Source organism: Mobula hypostoma, chromosome 9 (genome assembly GCF_963921235.1).
Source record: "Mobula hypostoma chromosome 9, sMobHyp1.1, whole genome shotgun sequence".
Classification (NCBI taxonomy): domain Eukaryota; kingdom Metazoa; phylum Chordata; class Chondrichthyes; order Myliobatiformes; family Myliobatidae; genus Mobula; species Mobula hypostoma.
The window spans coordinates 83,675,558-83,689,196 of NC_086105.1; the positions used below are offsets into that span (position 1 = coordinate 83,675,558).

The window sequence follows — 13,639 nt, forward strand, 5'->3', positions numbered from 1 at the left end:
TGATGATTTTACCAAAATTTTTATATGTATTTCAAAATATTCCTATTTTTTTAACTAAGAAGTTTTTTGATCAGGTTGATTCTATTCATCTTTTGTTTGGAATAATAAAAGACCAAGAATCGGAAAATATCATTTACAAAAATCAAAAAAAGGGTGGAGGTCTTGCTCTGCCTAATTTAAGAATGTATTATTGGGTGGTTAATATACGTTATGTGTGTTCTTGGTTATATTAGACTGATAAAAATGAACGACCACCTTGGGTTGATTTGGAATTAAAAGCTGTGAAACAATTTTACGTAACTTCTTTATTAGGAGCCTCTTTACCTGTACAACTAGCCAAAATTTCTATTCTAAATTTATATCCTATGATTAAGCAGTCATTATGAATTTGGTACCAGTTTCGCAATTTTTTAAATCTTAAAAATTTTAACCTACTTAGTTTAATTTATTGAAACTATTTATATAAACCTTCACTTAGTGATCCTAGCTTTTTTCTTTGGAGTTTATTCTTTCATGGATCTGTCTCAAGAAGGTCAATTGATGTCTTTTGAGAAATTAGTAACTAAATATTCTCTCTCGCACTCACATTTCTTGCAATATCTTCAGGTCAGACATTTCTTACAAGAATATTTAAATAATTTTCCATATATACAAGATTCTGACCTGTTAGACATAATTTTAAAAATGAATCCTTCAGTGAAAGGTTTTATTGGGAAAATTTATAATTTACTATTACAACAGTATAATTATCCTTAAGATTAAGCAAGATTGGGAAAGAGAGCTAAAGATGACCTTGATAACAGAGAATTGGTGCGAATTTTGAAGTTGGTTAACTCTTCTTCGATTTGTGCCAGTCACGCTCTAATTCAAATTAAAATTGTACATCGTTACTATTTATATAACAATTAACGTACGGAAACAGGCCATCTCGGCCCTTCTAGTCCATGCCAAACTCTTACTCTCACCTAGTCCCGCCGACCTGCACTCTGCCCATAACTCTCCATTCCTTTCCTGTCCATATAGCTATCCAATTTAACTTTAAATGACAACATCGAACCTGCCTCAACCACTTCTGCTGGAAGCTCGTTCCACACAGCTACCACTCTCTGAGTAAAGAAGTTCCCCCCCATGTTACCCCTAAACTTTTGCCCTTTAACTCTCAACTCATGTCCTCTTGTTTGAATCTCCCCCACTCTCAATGGAAAAAGCCTATCCACATCAACTCCATCTATCCCCCTCATAATTTTAAATACCTCTATCAAGTCCCCCCTCAACCTTCTACGCTCCAAAGAATAAAGACCCAATTTGTTCAACCTTTCTCTGTAACTTAGGAGATGAAACCCAGTTAACATTCTAGTAAATCTTCTCTGTACTGTCTCAATTTTGTTGACATCTTTCCTATAATTCGGTGACCAGAACTGTACACAATACTCCAAATTTGGCCTTATCAATCCCTTGTACAATTTCAACATTACATCCCAGCTCCTATACTCAACGCTCTGATTTATAAAGGCCAGTATACCAAAAGCTTTCTTCACCACACTATCCACATGACAGTCCACCTTCAGGGGACTATGCACCATTATTCGTAGATCCCTCTGTTCTACTGCATTCTTCAATGCCCTACCATTTACCATGTATGTCCTATTTTGATGACCTATTTTGATTGATTGTGTGGGCACGTGGCCAAGTGGTTAAGGCATTGAACTAGCGACCTGAAGGTCGTGAGTTTGAGCCCCAGCCGAGGGAACGTGTTGTGTCCTTGAGCAAGGCACTTAATCACACATTGCTCTGCGACGACACTGGTGCCAAGCTGCATGAGTCTTAATGCCCTTCCCTTGGACAACATTGGTGTCATGGAGAGGGGAGACTTGCAGCATGGGCAACTGCTGGTCTTCCATACAATCTTGCCCAGGCCTGCGCCCTGAAGACTGAGGTCCCTTAACATCTGCCGGACGATGCTGAGGATGTTCTACGAGTCTGTGGTGGCCAGTGCTATCATGTTTGCTGCTGTGTGCTGGGGCAACAGGCTGAGGGTAGCAGACACCAACAGAATCAACAAACTTATTCGTAAGGCCAGTGATGTTGTGGGGATGGAACTGGACTCTCTCACAGTGGTGTCTGAAAAGAGGATGCTGTCTAAGTTGCATGCCGTCTTGGTCAATGTCTCCCATCCGCTACATAATGTACTGGGTGGGCACAGGAGTACATTCAGCGAGAGACTCATTCCACCGAGATGCAGCACAAAGCGTCATAGGAAGTCATTCCTGCCTGTGGCCATCAAACTTTACAACTCCTCCCTTGGAGGGTCAGACACTCTGTGCCGATAGGCTGGTCCTGGACTTATTTCATAATTTACATATTACTATTAAACTATTTATGGTTCTATTAGTATTTATTATTTATGGTGCAACTGTAATGAAAACCAATTTCTCCCTGGGATCAATAAAGTATGACTATGACTATGACAGATCCATGGTCTCGCAAGACTAACAGATGCCTATTTTGATTAGTCCTACCAAAATGTAGCACCTCACGTTTATCAGCATTAAAATCCATCTGCCATCTTTCAGCCCACTCTTCTAATTGACCTAAATCTCTCTGCAAGCTTTGAAAGCCTACTTCATTATCCAGAACTCCACCTATCTTAGTATCATCTGCATACTTACTCATCCAATTTACCACCCCATCATCCAGATCATTAATTTATATGACAAACAACATTGGACCCAGTACAGATCCCTGAGGCACCCCACTAGTCTCCGGCCTCCAATCTGACAAACAGTTATCCACCACTACTGTCTGGCATCTCCCATCCAGCCACTGCTGAATCCATTTTACTACTTCAATATTAATCCCGAACGATTGAACCTTCCTAACTAACCTTCCGTGTGGAACCTTGTCAAAGGCCTTACTGAAATCCATACAGACAACATCCACCGCTTTACCCTTGTCAACTTTCCTAGTAACCTCCTCAAAAAATTCAATAAGATTTCTCAAACATGACTTTCCATGCACAAATCCATGTTGACTGTTCCTAATCAGACCCTGTCTATCCAGATAATTATATATACCATCTGACAAAGGAGGTACTGTCTAAAATATTTCCTAATGTTGATAGTGTGATAGATGTAAAACTGAGACGACTACATTGACACATATGTTTTGGTCATGTTCTGTATTGAAACAGTTTTGGAAACCTATTTTCTCTATAATTTCTAAAGCTTTAAAAATTAATTTACAACCTAATAAATTGACAGTTTTGTCCGGTATAATTCCTCAATATATTCACGGTATTTCTATATCAGACCAACATGGAATTGCATTTGTCACATTATTGGCCAGATGGGCTATTTTATTGAAATGGAAAGATGCCTCTGCTCCCACTTTGATACAATGGTTCTCTCAGGTGACGTTATGTCTTTGGAGAAAATTAGAAGTTGAACTTTTGATCCTCGATTTGACTTTGAGAAAAGTTGGGGTTCTTTTGCCCGCTACTATCATTTGATTTGAGTTAACTAAGATGGTCCCCTTCTGATTCTTGTGTAATTGGATTTGGTTGGTGGATTGATGTTTTTCTTTTATGGACGCTTGTAAGGTGTATAGCTCTGGGGTTCTGCTCCCAATGGGTTTTTTTTCCCTCTTTTTTTTTGGGTTAGTAGGGTTTTTTTTTGTTTTAGTTAGTAGGGTTTCTCTTTTCCTTCTTTATTTTTTCCAAAAAAATAGTTTTAACATTTTGTTTTTTCTTATTATTATTGGTATAGTGTTTAGCTTGGTTAATCAGTTAATTGATAGTTTAACTCTTATTGTATAGGTATGTTGATTTGACTACTTTATTTTTTTTTGTTGATTTTCAATAATAATCAATAAAAAGATTGAAAAATGAAATGAGAATGATGGTATTAAATGCTGAGTTATAGTCGATGAACAGCATCCTGACGTAGTGTTTGTGTTGTCCAGATGTTCTAAAGCAAGGTGGAGAGCCATTGAGATTGTGTCTGCCATTGACCTATTGTGGCGATAGGCAAATTGCAATGGGTCCAGGTCCTTGCTGAGGCAGGAGTTCAGTCTAGTCACTATTGAAAAGGATCTTGGTGATTGTAGTGATGACTTGCAGTGGACTGAAAAGCTTGAGCATGTAGATATTAAGAAAGAGGATGTGCTGGAGCTTTTGGAAAACATCAAGTTGGATAAGTCGCCGAGACTGGATGAGATGTACCCCAGGCGACTGTAGGAGGCAAGGGAGGAGATTGTGATGATCTGGCAGTGACCCATCAATGGGGAAGGGAGAGGTTCCTGAGGATTGGAGGGTTGCGGATGTTGTTCCCTTATTCAAGAAAGGGAGTAGAGATAGCCCAAGAAATTATAGACCAGTGAGTCTTACTTCAGTGGTTGGTAAGTTGATGGAGAAGATCCTGAGAGGCAGGATTTATGAACATTTGGAGAGGTATAATATGATTAGGAATAGTCAGCATGGCTTTGTCAAGGGCAAGTTGTGCCTTATGAGCCTGACTGAATTTTTTGAGGATGTGACTAAACACATCGATGAAGGAAGAGCAGCAGATATAGTGTATATGGATTTCAGCAAAGCATTTGATAAGGTACCCCATGCAAGGCTTATTGAGAAAGTAAGGAGGCATGGGATCCAAGGGGACATTGCTTTGTGGATCCAGAACTGGCTTGCCCACAGAAGGCAAAGAGTGTTTGTAGATGGATCATATTCTCCATGGAGTTCGGTGACCAGTGGTGTGCCTCAGGGACCCTTACTCTTTGTGATTTTTATAAATGACCTGGATGAGGAAGTGGAGGGATGGGTTAGTAAGTTTGCTGATGACACAAAGGTTGGGGGTGTTGTGGATATTGTGGAGGGCTGTCAGAGGTTACAGCGGGATATTGATAGGATGCAAAACTGGGCTGAGAAGTGGCAGATGGAGTTCAACCCAGATAAGTGTGAAGTGGTTCATTTTGGTAGGTCAAATATGATGGCAGAATATAGTATTAATGGTAACACTTTTGGCCATGTGGAGGATCAGAGGGATCTTGGGGTCCGAATCCATTGGACGCTCAAAGCAGCTGCGCAGGTTGACTCTGTGGTTAAGAAGGCATACGGTGTGTTGGCCTTCCTCAATCGTGGAATTGAATTTAGGAGCCGAGAGGTAACGTTGCAGCTATATAGGACCCTGGTCAGACTCCACTTGGAGTACTGTGCTCAGTTCTGGTCGCCTCACTACAGGAAGGATTTGGAAACCATAGAAAGGGTGCAGAGGAGATTTACAAGGATGATGCCTGGATTGGGGAGCATGCCTTATGAAAACAGGTTGAGTAAACTCGGCTTTTTTTCCTTGGAGCGACGGAGGATGAGAGGTGACCTGATAGAGGTGTACAAGATGATGAGAGGCATTGATCGTGTGGATAGTCAGAGGCTTTTTGCCAGGGCTGAAATGGCTGCCACAAGAGGGCACAGGTTTAAGGTGCTTGGGAGTAGGTACAGAGGAGATGTCAGGGGTAAGTTTTTTACGCAGAGAGTGGTGAGTGTATGGAATGGGCTACCGGCAACCGTGGTGGAGGCAGATTCAATAGGGTCTTTTAAGAGACTTTTGGATAGGTACATGGAGCTTAGAAAAATGCTTACTTTTATGTTTGGAATACTGCTGCGTGGTGGGGGAAAGGCACCCAATAACTGTATGAAGTACCAAATGGAAAACCGTTGAACGTTTTGAATTTCATTAGGATTGTTGCCTCCTGAAAGAAATACTGGCCCTGCATATTGCCACCGATCTTGCTACAGAGATTTCAAAGTTAAACTTCATGTCAGCGTGTTCGATTAACAATCCTGCCTCTGGTACTTTTCCAGCCCTTACGTTGTGTTACTTTTATTTTACACTGGTTCTGAAATTCATTATCACGTGCACATCGAAACGTAGGGTGAAATGCTTTGAGAATGTGTTGGGGACCACGCTTCTGGTGCTAACACAGCAACTTACTATCCCGAACTCGTATGTCTTTGGAATGTGGGAGGAAATTGAAGTACTCAGAGGAAATCCATGGGGTAATGGGGAGAATGAACAAACTCCTAATAGACAGCCGCAGGAACTGAACTCCATTCTTACAGTTGGTGTTGTGTGGCGTTGTGCTACCATGCTGCCTGTTTTGAGGTCCATTTGAGAAGTTTGCTGTGATTGTACATTGAGAGTGCATTGCAGGCACCCACATTCTTGATTTTAACTAAAGATTTTATTTCAATCTATTTAAAACGAAAGGAAATAATTTTTTAACTTTTAATGTATAAAAGTGTTCCTCCTGGTGAAATTGAGGTGTGTGAAATAGTTCTGTTTCTTGTTTGCATTGTCCTGCAGCCTCTGTTTTTGAGCATGGATCCTAAATGATTAAAGTATTGTGTCTGTTACAGCGCTGCACGTTCATCTTCTGATTCCAATTTGGATGACATTTGCAAGCTGCTACGAAGTACAGGATACTCCTCCCTGCTGGGCTCAAAAAAACCCCCAAACTACCCAGAGAGTTATTTCCAAAGAGTGCCGATTAGCAAGACATTCATCTCAATGGTAGTTGGCCGGTTACGCTCAGATGACATTTATAATCAGGTTAGTGATGCACAGGTTCCAGTTTCTCATTGTTAAGGGTGACGGTGAATTCAGAAGGATATATTTACTAAGAAAACAGAGAGTGTGAGTTGACCAAGACTGAGAAGCAGGCTGAATGGAGAACTTGTTCATCTCTGCATTAAGGAACGAAATATAAAAGCAATGCACAAGATGCTTTCCCCAACCCATCTGTTTCATCCACACCTTCACCCATTAATCCATCGCCCCACCACTACGTACATATCACCTAGCATCAATTTATATGCATCCACATCAGTTACTCATCCCATGCTGAGTTCTGTTCATTTGAGCTCTGTAAACATTTAGTTGGGATGTTCACTTTCCCTGTTATTGGTATTGCACGAGGGTGGTTGGGTAAGAAAATGGCAGGCTAGTGTACTAAATGTGAATAGAGAAAGTAAAGATATTAAAAGGAAAGAATATCTTTTTACTGTTTGTACTTTATCACCCTTCAACCCCTCTACACATTGCCACTTGTACAGTCTGTTTCATATGATTGCTTTAGTATTTAAATTTCTCATGTTCTTTATATTTATTGTGTTTTCTTTTATACTGCATCAGATCCAAAAGAACAACAATTTTGGTGGTCTTTACACTCATGCACTGAAAAATGACAATAAATGAATTTGAATCTTTGCCTCCCACCACTTTCTTTTCTCCCATTCTGTTTTTTGATTGGAATCTTTAAATTTATTTTGTTTGGCAATTTAAAAAAAAAATCTTCAATTGTTAGCCCTAGTTTTCCTTTCTCTGATTTATGTATTTCCAGCATTTTCTATTTATTACTAGACAAATTATTTAGGTACAGGTAAATATTTATATACATTGATAACGAGACTTTGGGTCTACTCTGGTGTTCGGGTCTAAGGACTCATTTTGTTTCAGAATGTTGTTGCTTGCTTCTATTGTTTGCATGATTTGTGTTTTTTTTCCCTCCTTTCTCTGTGCATTGGGTGTTGGACTTTATTTTATTTATGTATTTTTTATATATTGCCTTCTTTTGGGTTTCTTGCTTTGTGGCTGCCTGTAAGCAAACAAATCTCAAGAGCAAGAGGATAAGATGTGAGAGAATAGGACCAATCATGTGTGACAGTGGAGAAGTGGGTATGGAACCGGAGGAGATAGCAGAGGTACTTAATGAATACTTTGCTTCAGTATTCACTATGGAAAAGGACCTTGGTGATTGTAGGGATGACTTACAGCGGAATGAAAAGATTGAGCATATAGACATTAAGAAAGAGGATGTGCTGGAGCTTTTGGAAAGCATCAAGTTGGATAAGTCACCAGGACTGGATGAGATATACCCTAGGTTACTGTGGGAAGCGAAGGAGGAGAATGCTAAGCCTCTGCCAATGATCTTTGCATCATCAATGAGGATGGGAGAGGTTCCAGAGGATAGGAGGATTGCAGATGTTGTTCCCTTATTCAAGAAAAGGAGTAGAGATAGCTCAGGAAATTATAGGCCATTGAGGCTTACTTCAGTGGTTGGTAAGTTGATGGAGAAGATCCTGAGCGGCAGGATTTATGAACATTTGGAGATGCATAATATGATTAGGAATAGTCAACATGGCTTTGTCAAAGGAAGGTCGTGCCTTGTGGGCCTGATAGAATTTTTTGAGCATGCGACTAAAAACATTGATGAAGGTAGAGCAGTTCATGTAGTGTATATGGATTTCAGCAAGACATTTGATAAGGTACCCCATGCAAGGCTTATTGAGAAAGTAAGGAGGCATGGGATCCAAGGGGACCTTGCTTTGTGGATCCAGAATTGGCTTGTCCACAGAAGTGGCTGTAGACGGGTCATATTCTGCATGGAGGTCAGTGACTGGTGGTGTGCCTCAGGGATCTGTTTTGGAATGCCTTTTCTTCAAGTTTTCTGTAAATTACGTGGAATTGGAGGGATGGGTTAGTAAATTTGCTGATGACACAAAGGTTGGGGCTGTTGTGGATAGTGTGGAGGGCTGTCAGAGGTTACAGCGGGACATCGATAGGATGCAAAACTGGGCTGAGAAGTGGCAGATAGAGTTCAACCCAGATAAGTGTAAGGTGGTTCATTTTGGTGGGTCAAATATGATGGCAGAATATAGTATTAATGGTAAGACTCTTGGCAGCGTGTAGGATCAGAGGGATCTTGGGGTCCGAGTCCATAGGACAGTCAAAGCTTCTGTGCTGCTGGTTAAGAAAGCATACAGTGCATTGGCCTTCATCAACTGTGGGATTGAGAGCCTAGAGGTCATGTTACAGCTTTATAGGGCCCTGGTCATACCCCATTTGGAGTAGTGTGCTCAGTTCTGGTCACCTCATTACAGGAAGGATGTGAAAAGTATTGAACGGGTGCAGAGGAGATTTACAAGGATGTTCCCTGGATTGGAAAGCATCCCCTATGAGAATAGGTTGAGTGAACTTGGCCTTTTCTCCTTGGAGCGATGGAGGATGAGAGGTGACCTGATAGAGGTGTACAGGATGATGTGAGGCATTGATCATGTGGACAGCCAGCATCGTGGGCCGAAGGGCCTGTATTGTGCTGTAGGCTTTCTATGTTTCTATGTTGTATAATTTATACATTCTTTGATAATAAATGTGCTTTGAAACTTTGAAACATTGGAATATGTTTGTGATCTTAAGTAGACTCTTATATCTGTGAGTGGATAAGCTTCTCTTAAATACATGGCGCATTTCAAAAAATATGAAATAATAGTGAATCATACAAACGTTTGTAAATACAAGAGATTCTGCAGATGCTGGAAATCCAGAGTAACAAAATTCTAAAAGGAACTCGTGGGTCAGGCAGCATCTATGGAGGCAAAATAAGCAGTCGATATTTTGTGCTGAGATGATTCATCAAGATCATTCATATTGCAGTGATCACTCCTTATTGGTTGCAAAACAACCCCAAGATACGGAGTGCTTTTGAATTATTTATTACACTGATAAACATTGCCACATGAGTTTAGAAGAATGAAGCGGGGGGGAAATCTCATTGGAACCTATCAAATATTGAAAGGCCTAGATAGAGTGGATCTGGAGAAGATGTTTTCTTTTGTGGGAGACTGTAGAAGGCACAGCTTCAGTATAGAAGGATGTCCCTTTAGAACAGAGAAGAGGAGGAAGTTCTTTAGCTAGAGGGTGGCGCATCTGGGAATTCATTGCCATAGGTTGCTGTGGAAGCTAAGTCATTGGGTATATTTAAAGCAGAGGTTGATAAGTTTTTGATTAGTGGGGGCATCAGAGGTTACAAGGAGAAGGCAGGAGAATGGAGTTGCAAGGGATAATCAGTAAGCCGTGATGGAATGGCAGAGCAGGCTCAGTGGGAAGAAGTCATCTCCCTGACGCAGTGGTGTTAAGAAAACAACCTCTTCCTCAATGTCGCAAAAACAGAGGAGCTGGTTTTGGATTACAGGAGGAATGGAGACGGGCTAACCCCTATTGACATCCATGGATCTGGGGTTGAGAGGGTAAACAGCTTAAAGTTCCTCAGCATCCACATCACTGAAGATCTCACGTGGTCAGTATACACTAGCTGTGTGGTGAAAAAGGTACAACAGCGCCTCTTTCACCTCAGATGGTTAAAGAAGTTTGATATGGGCCCCCAAATTCCAAGAACTTTCTAGAAGGGCACAACTGAGAGCATCCTGACTGGCTGCATCACTGCCTGGTATGGGAACTGTACCTCCCTTAATCTCATTCCTCCAAGATGCAGCACAGAGCGTCATAGGAAGTCATTCTTGCCTGTGGCCATCAAACTTTACAACTCCTCCCTTGGAGGGTCAGACACCCTGTGCCGATAGGCTGGTCCTGGACTTATTTCATAATTTACTGGCATAATTTACATAGTATTATTTAACTATTTATGGTTCTATTACTATTTATTATTTATGGTGCAACTGTAACGAAAACCAATTTCCCCCTTGGATCAATAAAGTATGAGTATGACTATAATCACAGGATTCTGCAGAGGGTGGTGCACATTTACAAAGACAGGTGTGTAAGAAAGGGCCCTAAGGATCATTGGGGACCTGAATCACCCCAACCACAATCTATTCCAGCTGCTACCATCTGGGAAACGCCTACCACAGCATAAAAGCCAGGACCAACGGGCTTTTTCCACCAGGCCATTAGACTAATTAACTCATGCTATTTTCAGTGTACTCTATATTGCAATGACTGTTCTATTTAGTATAAATTATTATAAATTACTATGATTGCACATTGCATATTTAGACAGATGTAAAGATTTTTACTCATGTATGCAAAGGATGTAAGAAATAACGTCAATTCAATTTTATATCTTGTAGTCTTGCATAATCTGTTACTAAACATCGTCCATGTGATGTTTGTTCAACTATGTATAACTCAAAAAGTTTCAGAGCCATGGCACTGATTTAGAAGGCCATATATTGTTCCTTTAAAATTCAGGAGCCCATGACCCCTTGCTTAATGTTACTGGTCCATAGCATAAAAATGGTTGGGAAGCTCTGCCTTAGACAATACACTTTTCAACATTATCTAATTGGGTAACCCAAGCCTCAACCATCGAAGGTTAATGTTGTATTTCTTTAGGCAATATCTCTTTGACAGGTGAGATTAAAAAATTATTGCAGTTAGTGGAGATCTGAAGTTAAAAACTGGAAATGCTAGAAGTGGCTGGAATCGAGAGAACAATAAATGTTGGTTAACTGGGTAAAGGTGGCAGAACCGTTTCTACTGGAAGAGATGGTGGTTTGGGTTAAGACCCATCAATATTGTTTAGTGAAATTGAGAGAATATTACTTTGTGCTTCTGTTCTTTACCTCATGTTGTACTCACTTATCCAGTCATTAATCAATCGTAGAGAGGCACTCTTTAAGTGGCTATCAATCTCACTGCTTATATTTCCTTAATATTGTTTGAGCTCAATTTGGAATCCACTTCAGCTAGTTGGTAATGTTCTACAGACCTGCCATCTTTGTATCAGTGTAAATCAGCTGTTCCCCGCATACATATTGAATTGTAATCTTGGAGCTGTGCAGGGGGCATTTCCTCTGCCAAATGCTTCTGCTTAAGACTGCATGATTTATTAAATATTCAATGAAGTGAACTCCTCCTGTGATGTGTGTCAGATCATTGGTAATATTAGTAAGGAATAGGAAGGAAACTATAACAACTGATAAAATGGTATTGGTGGCCTACACAGACAGACAAATCAACTTGTGATATTTAAAGTTGATAATCTTTACTCCCAAGGTTTTCCTTCGATGATTTTTGTGTTTTTGGTTGTCAGGTTTCAGCGTACCCACTGCCAGAACACCGTAGCACAGCTTTGGCTACTCAAGCTGCTATGCTTTATGTGATCCTCTACTTCGAGCCGCCCACTCTTCACACGCAGCAAGCTAAAATGAGAGAGATTGTGGATAAATACTTTCCAGATAACTGGGTAAGGCAATGTGAGCTATATGATTTGCAACAATTTACCTGTAGACTGGGCTAGCATCAGAATCAGGTTTAGTATCACTGACGTAGGTTGTGAGATTTATTGTTTTGCAGCAGCAGTACAGTGCAATACATAAACTATGCCATAAATTATAATAAATATATTATAAAATCATGTAAGTATTGCAAAAAAAGATATGGAGGTAGTGTTCAAGGTTAATTGTCCATTCACAAACCTCTTCAGCCCAACATACTGTATATAGGAGGGATATTTCATTCGGAGTTTAAGGAGACTTGGTATGTCACCAGCGCTCTAGCAATTTCTACAGATGGACCATGGAGAGTATTCTAATTGTTTGCATCACCGTCTGGTATGGAGGGGCCACTGCTAAACAACAAATTTCATGACATATGCCATTGATGTTTAATATAATTCTGAAAATTGATGGCAGAGGTGAAAAAAGCTAGTTCTAAAAAGTTGAGTGTGGGTCTTCAGCCTTGTATACCACCTGCCTGATGGTAGCAATGTGCAGAGGGCATGTGGTAGATGATGGAATCCTTAATGATGGATGCCACCTTTCTGAGGTGTCGCCTTTTGAAGATGTCACTCATGCTGGGCCATGATGGAGCTGGTTGAGTCTACAGCCCCCTGCAGAACATGAGCACCAGTTAAAGAGTTCTTCTAAAACATGGGTAACACTAATACAGCAGTTTGTTTTGCAAGTCCTCCTTATGTGACTTCAAGATGTCCCTTGGTGCTTTGTATTTACTCAAGTGTTTTTGATGTTTCAAACATGATGGTGAACATCACGGCCTGATATGGAAACACCAGTGCTCAAGAACGGAAAAACCTGCCACACGTCATGGATATAGCACTGTCCCATCAAAGGAAAAGCCCTTGAGTACAACTTGTGAGCGCTGCTGAAGAAAGCAGCGTCAACCATCAGGGATCCCCACCAACCAGTCCATGCTTTCTTCTCACTGCTGCCATCGGGAAGAAGGTACAGGAGCCTACCAGGTTAAGGAACAGTTACTACCCTACAATCATCAGGCTACTGAACCTGTGTGGTGGATAACTTCATTCACCTCAACTCTGAACTGACTCCACAACCTATGGACTCACTTTCAAGGACTCTATATCTCAAATTCTTAGTTCTGTCTGTCTGTCTGGTTTGTCGTCTTTTACACACTGGCTGTTTGTCAATCTTCGTAATTTTTTATTGTTTCTATTGTATTTCTTTGTTCTACTGTGAATGCCTGCAAGAAAATTAACCTCAGGGTGACATATATATACTTTAATAATAAATTTACTTTGAGCTAGATGAGTGTGCTAAGGCAAGAAATAAGTGTTTGGGTTTCTGTTTCTCCCTTCAGGTAATAAGTATTTACATGGGGATCACTGTCAATCTGATTGAAGCTTGGGAACCATACAAAGCGGCGAAGACAGCTTTGCATTACACACTGGAGCAGGCAAACATCAGGGAACAGGTATGAAGCTCTACCATGTTGTAGTTGATGTGCTTTGTATTCTAATGTTTCCTGTCATGACTTGATTAGACCATAAGACAGGAGCAGAATTAGGCCATTTGGCCCATTGGGTCTGCTCT

The 13,639-nt window shown here is 40.6% G+C and overlaps 1 protein-coding gene across 2 annotated transcripts in view; it reads left to right on the forward strand.

Moving 5' to 3' along the window:
* washc5 (WASH complex subunit 5) overlaps nt 1–13,639 on the forward strand; it is a 202,281-nt gene that overhangs the window by 12,303 nt on the left and 176,339 nt on the right. For both annotated transcript variants that reach the window (XR_010019270.1, XM_063058561.1), the window contains exons 5-7: nt 6,410–6,602; nt 11,884–12,036; nt 13,407–13,520. Coding sequence is in view for 1 of the 2 variants with exons in the window: in XM_063058561.1 (XP_062914631.1) it covers nt 6,410–6,602; nt 11,884–12,036; nt 13,407–13,520 (460 nt within the window). In the remaining variant the exon portion in view is untranslated. The remainder of the gene's footprint in view (nt 1–6,409; nt 6,603–11,883; nt 12,037–13,406; nt 13,521–13,639) is intronic.